Source organism: Argiope bruennichi, chromosome 10 (assembly GCF_947563725.1).
Source record: "Argiope bruennichi chromosome 10, qqArgBrue1.1, whole genome shotgun sequence".
Taxonomy (NCBI): Eukaryota; Metazoa; Arthropoda; class Arachnida; order Araneae; family Araneidae; genus Argiope; species Argiope bruennichi.
In genome coordinates, this window is record NC_079160.1 from 40,460,949 (window position 1) to 40,477,643 (window position 16,695).

Here is a 16,695-nt window from a genome sequence, read left to right on the forward strand (position 1 = left end):
GGCATTCAAAGTGCTGAACAATCTTATGTGGGGAAGGCAGGGGTAATAATATTTTTTATTACAGAATATGAAAGGAAGTTACAATGAAGATGACTTCCATTTGTGGCATCGGCGATATATTTATTCATCAAGTTGTGATGCACAAGAAAACAGATTATATATAACTAATAGATCAATAAAATTTTAATGATCTACTGGTATAGCATTTGCATCCTCCTTTAGAAAAAGCTAATAATTGCTGATATTCAGCTAAAAAGAGTGATTACTGTTATGAAAGATAAACTAAATCAAATGAAACTGCTTAGTGAATTCAGGTTTTATACCATTTATTCACAGTTCTATTACTCTATTACACATGGCCAACAAACTACATAGAATATTTACTACCCATAGTTCTAAAGCACACATTTTTACATGAGTGTACAAATTGTGATAGACTTAATAAATAGTACTTTAAATACAAACATAACAAATACAATAAATAATATCACAGAAACAAATGGCTTAAGTGAAAGCAAAGCATAAATAAACATTTTAAAATGCGATTCTTCGAAATTTTTCAGTAGAAAGATTAAATTACAAAAGAAAATTTAAATATATAAATATGTATTACTCTACATATCCTTGAGTTCACAAAACAGCACCTCAGATATAGTAAAAACAGAGAAAATATATTTATATCATATATATATATAAATATATATTGTGAATACATCTGATAAACAATAATGTATGGTAATATTAACCGAAAATGATTTATTTTGAAGAGAATGTTTGCCAAATTAAATGTGGATTATAACAAATAATATAATTTCATCTGATGCTAAGGGGAAAAAAATTCATTATGTAGCCTTTCATGGAATATATATAAAATATATTTATCTTACACACATATATACATTAAAGAATATCAAAATCTACACTTTAATCATCGAAATTTACATCTAAGATGTTCAAAACCATATAGCACTCAACAGAAAATTTATAGCTAACTGCAAAACATATCTTGTTTCCCAAAAGAGCTTTACAGATGTGTTAGAACAGGGGTGGGCATTAAGTCGATCACGATTGACCGGAGGACCGCGAAGACATTTGGGGGTGGCCACTTTTACTAAGACTTAAGACATACATACTAAAAGAAACATTTATGAAACACTGTTGAAAAATCTCAAAAATATTTCTGACAGGTTGTTTAAAAATGGAAGTACATTAAACAAAGAGTAATATTATAATGAAGTAATAAAACTTCACTCTAAATTTGAGTGACATTTCAACAATTTACTAGACTAGAACCAATTGTTGCATTTAGGTGTTACCCATTTGGCAATGCTGGTGCGGAAGAAATAACTCAAAATGTAAACTATATATTCTCTTTATCTCTTGAGGAAAACAAAGTTTTTTGCCTTCAGTAGACATAATTTTAAAAGCACATAATTCAGAACCTAAGAATAATTTTGGAATTTAACCGACGAAGTAAAGTCTCCTAATTTAAAAAAAGTTGCATATCATTTAACATCATTTTTTTACTTTACCAAGCTGTCTGAATCTGCATTTTCAACGATGAATATAATTAAGACATCACATCGTTCCCGTCTCGCAGATGACCACCTTAGAATCCAGTGCAAGATTAGCGGTTAGTAATTATATACCGAGATATTCAAGATTGGTGGACAGTATGCAGACTAAGTCTTCTACTAATTATAACTACAAGAACCAACTTTAATTGAAAATTATTTATTTTCTAATGTATTTTTGAAATTATTATAATGTTTGTAGTTATGTAGGTAAGTACAAATTCCATATTTATTATTAAATTATAATAAATATTGTAGATCCTTTTTTACATCCCCATTCTTGCGGCACTGGGTGGACCGCATCACCTTAAAAAAAAAATTAGAAGCAGCGCCTACCATGGGAAAGTTTGCCCACCCCTATGTTAGAATAATTCTTGTACTAAAAAGGGTACAAATTTTCTTTACACCACCACAAAAAAAAAAAAAAAACTACTTCTATAATTTAATATCCATAATCTATAATTTCACATCCATAAATATTTTATCATCATATCCATAAATATCTAACTATAACACTAATGTTGTAGTATGTCTCAAAAGATCAATAGATTTTTTTTTAGATTACAATTAATATTTGTTCCGAAAAATGTAAATATTTCCCAGCAAAAAAAGTTGCTTACATGATGGAAACAGTATCACTCATAAATATAAGGTTATCATATTCATCAATATGTTATATATTTCATAAACTTTTCTATAATATCTGATAAAAGAACAATGTAATTTTTATAACATCAATAATGTACACTATTTTCTGTAAAAACAGCAACATTTATGATGGAAACTGCCACATCCATAAATACTTGTTTATCACAGTCATACATATTTAATCAAATGCCCATAAACATTTTTGCAAAAAATTTTTAAACATCAACCAGTGTTTTATTAAATTTAAGCATTCCTCCTCTTCCTGCAAAGACAATTACTCCTCTGATGGAAACAAACTACATACATGTATATATATAAATACTTGATAAATAGTATAAATGATATATAGTATAAATATGTGATATATAGCATCTCTGCTTCAACATTTGTCAATAGCAAATTGTTTTTAGTCGATATTGATATCAATCGAATATCGATAAAAGTTTTAATAAACGTATACAATCAGATCTACTTTTCCTACTACACATTTACAACTATCAAGCATTACTTTTAAAATGTACCATATAAAGCTATTAAAAATGCACCATTTGTTTTTAAATATGTAATGTCCATACAAATATATTCCAAAGATGCATAAACAAATTATTTGAGGATTTATTTTAAAAAACTGATAACTGAAACAGATTTTTTACCTTGTAACTATATTTGCAAGGTCAACTATATTCATTAACAGCTGTTTTCATCACCCAGATATCAATTTATCAATATACATTTAGATAATTTTTTTAACAGATACATTAAATAATTTATTACAATGCAAATATTCAATGGTTTAAAAGTATCAGTTTTTATTATGAAAAAACCAACGTTTTTAAAAACATAAAAATAATTTAATCTACAAAGAAATGACAATTAATAAAAATATGAAAAAAAATATTACATTCTGTTAAAAAAAATTTACATCAATAATAGAAATATTCCTTTTAACCTTTCATCACTATCAACATTACAAAATGAATAAAATTTCATCTTTATTTTTGTCAACAAATGTATGTAGGTTAGAGAAAATATATATTTAAGATACATGGCTGTTACACAAGTACAAATTGGGGCAAGTTACTCATTAAAAGAGAACCTTTAATGTTTTATACATTTGTGATTTAACAATATTACTGTATTTAATTTAGGTTATTAACAATATTACTGTATACATTGCAACAATATTACTGTATTTAATTTTCACAAAAATTCAAAGTTACCATATTATGTACTATTCAAAATAACGATGACTCAATATAATCTCTCTGAAAAAGAGTAGAATAAAAATACTTCATGTAGAAACTTCATTAGAATTACTTAAATACAAACATAGAATACTTCCAGGAATCTTGTCGATCTTTGATTTGCACAACAAAATATTAAAAAGTTGGAAAATGTATACTATCACAATTTTTATATGACTCATTCACTGGAAAAACATGTATATCATATGATTGAATTCCATTCTTTGCAAAAATTTGCCTGAAAGAAAGAAAACAATAATTAAGAATGGAGGAAATCATAATTTTTTCAGATTTACTTTTATATGAATTATTTTATATCTATTAAACTTTTTTTTGTTGCTTATTCTAAATAAATTTGGCATATCTCAAATCAGCTCCAGTAGGTTGTTGACTGCCAAAAAATATATAATAATAAAGGGACTGGATGTTAAATTTCCTTTAGAAAGTCCGATGCAACCGAGAATGTGATCCAGTGAAGTTGAATGGTCACAGCACTTTTTACAAGAGGGATGGATCTTTCTACTACTTTCAAAGGAAAGACATTTAAGGTGGCCAATTTTTAGTTTAGCCAGAGGCTTTCTGGGATTTACAGTCAAATTGAGTTTAGATCTTTATTTGAGTATAGTTTTTGATAAGTTAGTGAAGAGCCTGTGGCCATTTCATTTTTACTACCCTCTTTGGCCAATCTATCAGCAACCTCATTACTATTAATGTTTCTGTGTGATGGGATCAATTGGAGGTGGACATCATTGTTCCGAGAGATTTTCCTTAGTTTGAGTAGAATAGATATGCTGGTTTCATCATTTTTGGAGTATCAACCATTAAGATGTTGTAGTGCATTGCAACTTTCTGATAAAATCCATAGTTCCCCAAAATCACAATCATAAGATATGATAGCATCAAGCCCTGCATTAATCGCAATTAACTCATTCTTGAAGACAGAGCAAGTGTCAGGGTTATGTTGCTTTAAGATAACAAGGTGTTGGTGTCCTAATATAAATACTGCTGCCAGTATGATCTTCTGTACAAATTAAACTTTTAGTAAGGTTAAATAAAAAGAAAAACAATTGGAGATGGCAAATTAACTTTACATAAATAAAAGGTTAAAGGAAAATTTATAAATTCAAATAGTATTGTTTTAAAACAAATCAATCTTTTACAATAACATAACATACATAATCACTCACACAAAGACAAATTAATTTTTTTATACTTTCATAAATGACTATATTATACCTTTTCAATAACAACAATATTATTTATCATACATGATATATTCTTAATTTATCAAAGAAAAATATCACAGAGAATGAAAGGACAGCCTTGGAAAATAATCAAATTATTTTCATTAGAATAGATGCTACTTAATGTGATTAATTTGGAACTTAAGAATTTTAATAATATTAATTGATTGATTGATAGTAATAACAGATTGAGTAAATGACTGTTTTTACAACAAATGAACAAAAAAGAAGAATTAAAACATTTAATGTCCATATATAATTTGTTTCAAAAATAGCAATTAAAAAATTCATTAATTGTTGCTTTTTAACAAATATTCCTTAATTTTTCACTTGTATATTGTTCATACTGATGTTATTTTTTAAAATTTGCTGAATGATATTACAAAATATCAAGTGCTTTACTCATTTTGAAGTTCACTGAAAGATGTTTTTCAACACATTTGTTTCCATTTTCCTTTTCTATACATTAGTTTTGAACTTTTTGAAATAAGAATTTGTGAAATTTCAATTACGCTATAATGTTGCATTGACTAATTTTAAATAAACTTCATGCTTCTTAACAGTTTTATTTTTATCATTTAAATTAATTCGTTTTATCAATTTTTCTCTTGTTATAACTGTAGATTTAAATATATTTAGATCACTCTAAGAATGTGAAATACATCTCATAGTAAAAACGAATTCCAGAAGTTTCCTTATAAGCAGCACAAGAAATTTTACAAACACTAATGATAATTGCTGGTTGAAAATGAAAGATTGGTCAATTTTTTTACTTCCAAACTGATAACATTAAATTATTTAGCGACCATACAAACTGAGTTTTTGTGTAATTTTGAATTGAATGTGGGATGATAGATTATTGATAATATAAAATTAATGATAGCATTAGCCACAATCACATTGAGTGACATCTTCTAAAGCTAAAAATTCAACATAATAATACATATTTTATAAAAAAGAAATTATAAATTATGGCTATAAACAATGCATTTCAGTCGAAAAAACACAGCAAATGAAAAATGAAATTAAAATAGAATAACAAATAGCTTATCTTAAATTTATTAATGATTAATTTTTAAATTTCAGAACTGAACACTCCCTTCCACACATTTTAAATCAATAATTTTGGAAATTCTGTGACATGAAATAAAGATTTACATCCTGCTTCTATACCATAGCAGTAAAATTGAAATTTTAAGGAGAAATTAGGATATTTAGTAAAGCATTTCTCATTTGTTCAACTACATCTTTATTCATGGTTTAATATTTACATAGTAAAGTCACAGTCCTTTAATAACTTTTTACAATACTACTTATTCTAATTATTATAATCATTATTGTTATTTTACTTTAAAATGCATAATATTAAGTTTTATTTTGTTTTAAACAATTGATAAAAAAAAAACTTTCTACCTTAACATTATTCTCAGGTAGTTAAATTTTGATTTTAATAATGGTTGAAAGGGAAGAATTATTATAATTTTGTTAAAATTCTTTAAAGCATTCATTAACAAAAAGTTTAAAAAACAATTATCAACCTATGGTTTCGGTTCATTACATAGAATTTAATATTAACAGTTGGCAGCAATTAGTACAGATTAGATTTTCATTAAAGATCAATGAGGATCAATGGTAGATTTCCAATTAGGCAGTTGTCTGGATCTACTGAGAGAAGCCTTGGGATATAAATTAAAACCAATATCTTTTGCTTAGTTTTCAGATAAATTTTTCAAAAGATATTAATTCCACAAATAATAAAATATTAAAATAATAATGCTATCAAGTATAATCAATTAATCAGGTTCATTCATTACCTTCACTTAGTCACATAAATCAAGTCACATCACACAAGAAATAAGCATTTGTTTAAATATAATTGTGGACATATATGGATGCAGCATATTTAAAAATTATAGCAAATAAATAAATACACACTTGCAAAATTATTAAAAAAAAAACAACTAATATAATTTTTTAATGCACTGATTTAAACTAAAAAGTCATAATTAAACTGGACTGTTTATTAAAAAAGAGGCCATAAGTATGCATTGCCTAGGATTATTAAATGCAACTGATATTTCATTTTTGAGAAAATAAAAAAACTGTTTATACATACTTAATTTGAGTAACAAGATTCTGACAGATTCGTGGAGCAGCCAGATGGAAAACATGCAAAAATGGTAACTAGAATTACAAAAAAACAAACAAAAAAAACACATTAAATATTTAAAAATTGAATACTTTTCACTACATTAAATAGATGACAATTATAAAAGACAATGAAATCCCACAATATAAAAGTAAATACAATGCAGCATGTTTTTTTTATATATAATTCGCTACTATACTTAGTAAAATTAAATTAGAATTAAAAGAAAGAAAGCAAAAAACAAAAATTTCACTACTAAATAATTGCATTAAAGAAAATTCTATAGACCATGGCAAAAAATGTTTCTTTAAACCACTGCTTAAAGATAAAATCAAATTTTAATAAGGATATATTGTGCCTAAATAAATTGTCTTCCATAAAATGCTTCACACACTCTAAAAAAAATGATTTATATTGGAAAAACTTGCTAGATGAATAAATCTGTCAAAGCAAATAGTAGATAACTACTCACGACATTAATACATGCCTACCGAAAATATTAATCAAGACTATACAGTAATTTCATAATAAACTTTTTGGTGCAGAAATTCTGCAGTTCATTCATCAGAAGTCAGTCCACATTTTTATTATTAAATCTTTAAGAAATCAACATGTGCTGGATATAGTTATTTACTGTCTGACCATACCACACAATGCTTTATTGCACATCAGCAGCACATGAATTAAAATAGTATATTAAGATAGTTTGTTTGTAATTTACATAACATTAATGTAAACAGTATATCCCCAAAAAGTGAAAAATATATTTATTCCTTTAAATAGTGCAATTAGACATATACTTCCAATAACAAAGTTTCATTGAATAAGGAACTATAACATATACATATTTTGGCTTCTGATAAGTTTGAAATAAACAGTAACAAATAATAAATTAATTTTTATATACAATCCATAGTGAAAATGTGTCAATAAATAGAATGTTATTCGTATTTATTTATGCATACTTAAAGTTTCAAGCTACTATCAACATAATTAAGAAAGGCATGCTTATAAATTTTGAGGAGCTTAATCACTCATTTAGATATATACATTTATTTTAGAAATGTGAATTTATTCAATACAGATAAACTGCTACACGCAAATATTTGATAGTATGCCATTATAACTGGAAAAACAATTAGCTAATTAAGTTACCATTGTTCATTTTGACTGAATAAAAGTTATAATTTCCTTCTATATTATAAAAAAAGAAACAAAATCTCAAATTAAAAATTTAAATAACTCAGTGTAAAAATGTGTTCAATGTATTATAAAAGTAAGCATTAATGATTAAAAAAAATTTTTTTTTACAGTGTGCCCATTTTTAAAAGTTTTTGCAAGAAAATTTTTGCATTCATCATAATTTAATCATTTCCATTTCAAATTAGAGTTCAAATTTTAGGTAAAATAGAAAATTAGGGAATTGCACAGCACAATAAACAAAATAATATATAGCTTTTAAAATGTTTACATATCTATCAATGGAGTTTAAAACTAATTTACTGAGGAAATCATTAAGAGGAAGCAACAAACTGTTTAACTGAAGATTTCCCAGTAAACTAATTAGCCATCAAAGATTGGTAGTAACAGAAAAATTAGCAATTTAATCACCAGAGAAGATTATCTTATTTAAGAGGATATGCAAATTAAAAAGCATGACTAAATATATAAAAATAAGGTAGTTAAACTACCTAAAAAAATTAATTTGAAAAAAAAATTAAAAAATAATTATACTAAAAAAATAGAGAAATATTAAAAATGAGTCGTATTTTATTACAATAAAAGAAAATTTTATATTGGAAGAATTAAAATAGACTTTGCACTCATGACATAATGTTTCTTGACAAAAGAGCAACAACCTATTTGATGCAACAGCAAACTACCTATTTGATGGAACAATGAAATTGATTTGATTTTCATTACAATATTGCAAAGCATTATTAAAAATTGCATATAAAACTAAAACTAAAAAAAAAAGTGTCAAAATTAATAACAAAACAATATGATAATTAAAATAGTACTATATGAAATATTGATGAGAGCTTAGTGCATTATATTTTCAATAACTAGATAAATTGCAACACATAATGTGCATATTAAAGATTTTAGCATGAAACAGGCTTCATGATAAAGCATATGACAACCTTTACGTACTTTAAAAAAATTGTCTGTAACTAATCAATCACTCAAGTGCACAGTGAAAGGGCATTTTCAAAACCAAAATCATTGAGAAATTTATTGTCTGAGAATTTTGAAAACTATGTATCACTTTCAATTAAAAAGGATTTACTATATAGTTTGGATGCAGAAATAATTATTGAGAGATTTGTATAATCATTTAGAGAATTAAAATGCTTGTTGATTTGTCCTTAAAGCAGCAGCATGCAAATAATATATTTCTGTAATTTTGAGTTGTTGATCTTTGACAATAAGAAATATTCTTTTAAAACATTGAAATCTGTGGATAGTTTTCATTTTACTTTAAATCTGGGTAATAAAATTCTCAAAATAGCAATTTAGTTCCAAAATACCAGTTTATTACACACCTATCAAAATTAATTTAAAATTCAATATTAATTTGTGTTTACACTTGATATTCTTTACATCCTTAAATATGTATGATATTTATAAACTATAATTAGTAATATATCTATAACATAACTTTTAAATTGGGATAAAATTATTTTAATTTATCAATTTTAATTATACATATGTTAGTACATATGGAAAGAAGTGAATTGGATCCACTGCAGCCAGACAACCACTATTTTCAGACAGGGTGAACAATATTATCATTTTCTTTCTATTACTTGTTTTAAAATTGAATATCTACTTATATTATCTATGTTTTTATTTTATTTATTTATTTATTTTGAAATAGCAACATTGCCTTAAAATGTTTTTAAGAATGAGAGAATCTGATTTTTAATTTTGCATTTTAATAAAACAAAAATGGCTGTTTATTATCGGTAAACAAGAATATTCTTATTTAGAGTATCATTGAAGACTTTAAGTTTTTAGAGCTAGAGAGAACAATGAGAAAAGATACAATTTAATCTCCCATATGCTTTAGAGTATAGTCATATTGTCATTAGCCATACAAATGACCTCTTAATTATTGATGTTATAACTGATCACAGAAGATAATGTACAATGTTTCTACAGTATTACCCAATACTCTGAATGCTAGACAATGTCATAAAGATATCCTAGTTCTGTTATTGGGAATTTTGTGCAAAAGGGGACAACATTAGTTAACAACACCAACTGTGTTATGCAGTCACTATGTAAATTTTCAGTAACTACTTCCTCACCTCAAAAAAATCATCACAGATGATATAAAAAAATCATCACAAAAATAATATTTACACTTTATTTCTATGTTATCGATTAATTATCTGAATTAAATGCTTTATAAGGATATTTAAATTTATTTCAAAATCTGTATTGAAACATTTGATTAAAAAAGTCTATTGAAAAGAATGAAACTAAGCAAGATTTTAAATAAAATATGCAACATGGTAACTCTTTAAGGATTGCAATAAACCCTTGCTCTCTTCAAAATTCACCAGCAAAAAAACAGAAATAAAGTATTTACAGAACTAATGGTATATTATACCTACAATAGAAATTAAACATTAAGTTATGAGAGACTCTATTAGCACAAAATATCGTACAATATTTCCACAATGTTGTTTGATAGTCTGAATGTCGGCATTTTGTGCTAATACGACATACATCTTTTGACAATTTTTTTTCCCATCTTCATACCAAATACATGCATTTATGACATTATTTAAGCAAAATTTGTTTATACTTTATAAATACCTTTCTTATAGCATCTGTAATTATCTTGTTTTCCACACAAGCCTTAGACTTTGATCTTATACAAATACCCTGTAAATTCTTGGCTGATTCAATAGCTTTCCAAAAGAAACAGTTCGCAGGATAAAACATGGGCTGGTTGATTCTTTTAAATTGAAAATTAAAAATATAATTAATTTTACAGTAAAAAGTATAAATACATGTACTAGTTCGATATTATTTGGGAAAATAGACACATACATAAAAAGAAAATACTTTTAAAAGTTATGACAATCAAACAGTAATTAATATTTGTATTTTTTTAAATGAAACCCAACACACATGATTATGTATTTTTAACTCATTTAAGTTTTCTTTAGATTTTTTAATAACATTTAATAAATTACTAATAAACTGAAAGAGAAATAATTGCATTTAGTATGACAATCAAAGTGATACATTTTCTGTTTTGTTCAATAGCAGCTTGCAACCTTTATTTTCTCCATTTATTAACATATTCATAAAATTTCAGAACCTTATCAATAAAATGCTGAAATAAGTGACCTCATTGTATCATCATCACTGACTTTATTATTAACAGAGTTTTATGAAAATATAAATAAATGATAATTCTACAAACAAATAAGTGATAATTCAATGACATTAAGTCTTCAATTAATATTAATGACATTAAGTCTTCAATTAATATTAATGACATTAAGCTTCAGGATGGACGTAACATTTCAACTAAACTCCTTTAATATTTTACAAATCATGATCTTTGGTTTTTATGGAAGGAAGATGAATGAATTTTTATGGCTATGATTTCTAAACAATTTGCCAATTCAGAACATTTTTGTTGATTGCTTTATTTATTTTCAGTAGATTTTAACAGCGTTCAATGACAGCACTAAAGATGCAAAATACATTCTCAAATCCATCATAATATGGTACAAATTTACCTGTTAGTTTTAGTTTTTGAATTAATTTGTACAAATCCAGTATTTTTGTAATTGATGTATACAGACAGTATTACCACAGAAATATGAGTATAAATGAAATATCTTTTGATTAATTCGAAACCAAGAATGAAAATCACAAAAAGTTGTTTCTGTAGAATTATTTTTGTTTGTTTCATACATCTGAATTATGTGTTATTTCCCTACCTGTTTTATTTGTGATAATATAATCAATTAAGATAAAAAAAATGGACCTATTTTAACCTGTTAACCGGGTATGATGAAATATTTCGTCACAGACAAACTACTACTGCAATGGGCATGACAACATTTTTTGTCATGAAAATTTGCCTAAATATTTTAAACGTTCCATTGTCACCCTTGTGAAACGAGTTGAACAAAAGTTTATTCCCCAGTTAACAGGTTAAAAGAGATCTGACCATATTATATCAGAATTTTATAAATATTTTGAAGTTTTACAGTCCATTTACAAAGTGTTGTGCATCGTTTCTCATCAGAATTATATTACTCTATTTAATAAGACACAATTCTTTTATTTATGACAATCCTTCTTAAAAAATACTGTTTCTTTTTGCTGCTGTTAATTATTCTTTTTTTTTTTTTTTTTAATCTTGAATGTATCAGATTTTTACTATTGTTCCAACAGCTTTGAACTGTTTGTTTTAATATTCAAAGTCTGTAATAATCTATATATTTAAAATAATAAAGAAAACCAAAGCATCCTCAGCTGCAATCATTATTTCACCTTTTATTTCATACAGAATAAAAATGAAAATACAGAACCTCTAGATATGCCAACCCTTCTCTACCTTCCATTTTCACATGAATTTTCAAAAGTATAACTTTACATACATTCTCAAAGAAGGAAGGTAACAATAACTAAGTTCCCTATAAACAACCCCTAAATAGACTGTTCATTTACCATTCATTTTAATAATGGATAATTTTCAATACATTTAAGGTGTAAACTGCAAAAACTTAAATTTCTTTCTATTAATGTAAACTTAAATTTATAAGTTTGAATTTTTAAATGTTTGGAAAATCAAGTTGGAGATTTTCTCTTGTTTCATGTATAAATACCTAAATAGCAATCATTGGATCATCATCGTTATTACATTGACAATATCAATTATCATCTGTGAATGAAAAATCAGCCAAAACAAATTCAGTAAATAAGTCCTTACAAGTGAAAAGTTCAATCATTACCTCCATAAATTCTAACCTGAGTCATCATCATTGTTGAACTGACAGAATCAATTTTCCTCAATTATTGAAAAATCAATCAATACAAATTTCTGTCACTAAATCTGAAGTTTATCATTAAGGACAAACTTCTGGTAACCCTTTGTGATCGTCAACAACTTTCTTGTGTAAAAATAAAATTAAAAAAATAAAACATGGTAAAATTTTTCTTTCCCCCCCTCTATCTAATTAATATCACAATTATACACTGATGATATAAATTGATTTTAAAGTAAATATCTAAGAAATGAAAACTTCATTGAATTCTCAATTTCTTTAAAATCAACATCATTAAACACTTTTTATAATATTATGCACAATTGGCATTAAAAGAGGTAACAGTATCAAATAACTAATATAAAATGTAATAAATAGTATAAATGATATATATGCTTGAAAACTATTTATTCATGAAAACTACAATAATTTTTTTAAACCAAACTATTATTCATTTTAGATTTGAAGTGTTGAAAATTTTATTTCAAAAATGTTAAATTTTCTATTAAATAACTAGTCAATGTAAGTTCAAAATTATTATTTTTTTTATATTTCTTTCAATGTTTTACACTCATTTATTTATATTAACCACAAATGAGGACTAAAAAATTTGTACAATGTTAAAAATATTGATATAATAGTGATATATTTATGATATAGCACTGACTATAAAATAATTACCTCAGAAATAAAAGTTTCTTTGAATTCTTGATGATGTACATGACATTCGGGATAAAATGACACACATTTGGATCACCAACTTCATTCAGTTCTAAACTTTGGAAATCAGGACAATTATGTGCAATGTGTATCAAAAATGGGCAAACACGAAATGTATCAATCTCTCTTATGGTGAAAGATTTTAATTTTTTCCATTTTGAGACAGCAGCAAGAGCATGATCATCTGGTCCAAATTTGCACTTTAAGCTATAAATACATAAACCATTTGCAATTTTCATATGCAATACAATGATAGAATTTAAAAAATCTAAAACCAATTTTACTTAAATATTACAAAATATAACTTGCAGATAATATTCATGCATACAAACTGTTATTTGAGGTAAATTTCCAATTATTTATGCAAATCATCAGATAAAAAGATACAAATAGATAAAAAGAATGAATAGGTGGACATATTTACTGAATTGCTATGATAATGATGCAACATAATAAAAATGTAAATAAATCTAGATATTGTTAAAAGTCTGAAATATTGCTTCTCAGCACAATTGATTTCAAGTTTTACAGATAACTCTGTTTAATGCTAAAAGGATGATGGATCAATGACTCCCAAGGTTGGCAACAAAAAAGAATTGAAAATTCTTTAATCTCTAAGACTTTTGGCCTATCCTTCATGAACATTGTGTACTATGTTTCAGAAGTTATAAAAAGCTGGGAGACTGAGTTGAGAGGTTGAATCAATTGAGTGAAGCCCAAGCATTGAATTAGTTAAGTGGAACTTAAACAGTAAAGGAATGAGGCATGATCTCTTGATTATGTGCTGAGTATTGAAGCATTATTCAGTTATGAGCAAAATAGTCAATCACATAGTCAAGTCAATAGTGGGTCGGCAGTTAAGTGCAACTAAAGCAAGGGGACGGTGAAGAATAGCGAACATTCGTGTGATGTGAATGGTACTGTGAATTCTCTCTACCTGCTGAGTTCTGCTTGGTTGTGATTGTCTACTATCAATTAGTTACTAGAGTTCTGCTGTATATTGCAAGTACTGTTCTTGGTGCATCTTGGCTTTGTTTTTGTTATCTGTGTGTTAGTATCTTCATGCTGAATCATGTTGAATAAATGTCTTTGTTATTATGTCTGTTGGACTATTCCACCATAAACTCATTACACTGAATTCATTGACTGAATGATTTTTGGAGTTTTGCAAGGAATTTTGATAACAATATATATTGTGATAGAGGATAAGCAAGCAAGTACAAGTACCATTTAATGTAATCAAGTTTTCAAATGGCAAAATATATGCATATATTATTCTACATGTTAAATATGCATGCACAATTTTTGCATCTTGTGCATTGGTTTCCAAACAAAATGAAATGCAGTATATGTTACAAGCTTAAAAGATAATTTCCATTTGGCATAATAATGTATAAATTATGAAATATGAATTTTCACTATGTTAAAAAGATGAGTTTATATTATAATAAATTAAGAGTGCTAAATTTATTTTGAGATTATAATCACATATGCTACATATGAATATATAGCATATGTTACACTCTAATAATTATAAGCATAATATATAAATCTATTTTATTTTCATACAAATTTTAAATAAATACAAATAAAAATATTTATTGTTACATAAAAAAAATGTTAATCTAAGCATTTGAAATTCAGATTTTTTGGTAATTTAAATTATTAAAAGTAATTTCATTCCTAAAAAGTTTACAAATAATGTTGATAGAAAGGATATTGAATGAAAAGTTTTTTTTTTTTTTTTTTTTGACAAAGCACAATCAATAACATAAAAATAAAAATTTTACTAAAAAATAAAAATTTTTAAATAAAAACTTTCATTTTTTTAACTGTTGAAAAGCTATTGTATCAATTTTGTAAACCCTGTTTCTAAATAATTTTTAAATGAATACTTACCATCGAAGAAAGGAAAATTTCTCAACTTTTCCACAATTCTGAACAAAACCTTCAAATCCTTTAATCTAAATTTTTTAAAAATTTTTTATCAGCAAAAAAATATAATTGAGGAATGGTAAATCATGCATTGAACACAACTGCCTTATCTGAATAATGACTGGATTTCGCAGAAAGGAAAAGAGGCTTCACAATTTTGTTGGACTCACTACACTAGGTAATGTTGGACCTTTGATGAAAGCAATTTAGTTATAGCAAGAAACTATTTATATAATTTGTAATCTATAAATATATACAAAACAATTCCTTATGAATTTAAATTTAAATGGTATTTAAAGTTGTTGTACAGGTATGAAAGGAAAACTGCTGGAATATGACAGGATTATCACATTATGTAATTTTATTTGCCGTCCACATTTCTGTTCAACTTTAAATCTTTTTTTATTTACAAGGTCAATATACAATTGTGAAATACTACAGCCATGCCAGACTAATTTGAGATAAATCTAGGAATTATGGTTAATGATAAGCCCATGCTATTCAGTTTTTTTGTAAAATTTCTCACTACACTAGGTAATGGAAACTAGGAAGATTTAATCTACACAACAATACATATATATTTACCTCATATACATGACAGATCTTTGGTAGAATTGAATCTCAAATATTTCTACCCTCAAAATCACAAGCTTCAGACTGGTATTAGACCAACCACAATGGGCTTTTCAGAGCTCTAAAAAAGCACTTTACCAAGATCAGATAAATATTTTTAAGTTAATTTCAAAATAACCTGAGATCAAACCTTTTTTTTTAAAAAAATAATTCTACATCTTTCAGATAAAGTAACACATCAATAATAAATTTCTTTTAATGAATATTGGTTGTATAAAGTGTAGTCTTCAAGATGCAGATAAAGCAAGTAATTTATTTCAATACATGATAATAAAGCAAAAGAGTCATAGTTTAGTTTTATTACAGCTGATGTAAATTTTAATAAAGTTTAAATGATTGAAAATATTATTTTGTTACAACATATCTATTGGATGGTGAGAAAAAAGGGATGTACAATCTGATAAAAATAGATGGTTAATAGAAATTCTTACAATATATTAAATTCGATTATAAGTTACTTGAATTATATCTGATTTTATTATCCTTTTTACTTCATGTTATTTAAAAACTCTTTGAGCACATGAG

At 25.8% G+C, this 16,695-nt stretch overlaps 1 protein-coding gene across 1 annotated transcript in view; it reads right to left on the reverse strand.

Annotated features, from left to right (window-relative positions):
* Window positions 1-210: 210 nt before the first annotated feature.
* LOC129988338 (uncharacterized) overlaps window positions 211-16,695 on the reverse strand; it is a 29,640-nt gene continuing 13,155 nt past the window's right edge. The window contains exons 6-10 of the mRNA XM_056096540.1: window positions 15,502-15,566; window positions 13,564-13,809; window positions 10,688-10,829; window positions 6,827-6,894; window positions 211-3,704 (exon numbers count right to left, since the gene is read on the reverse strand). Of these exons, the coding sequence (XP_055952515.1) occupies window positions 3,602-3,704; window positions 6,827-6,894; window positions 10,688-10,829; window positions 13,564-13,809; window positions 15,502-15,566 (624 nt within the window). The 3' untranslated portion in view covers window positions 211-3,601. The remainder of the gene's footprint in view (window positions 3,705-6,826; window positions 6,895-10,687; window positions 10,830-13,563; window positions 13,810-15,501; window positions 15,567-16,695) is intronic.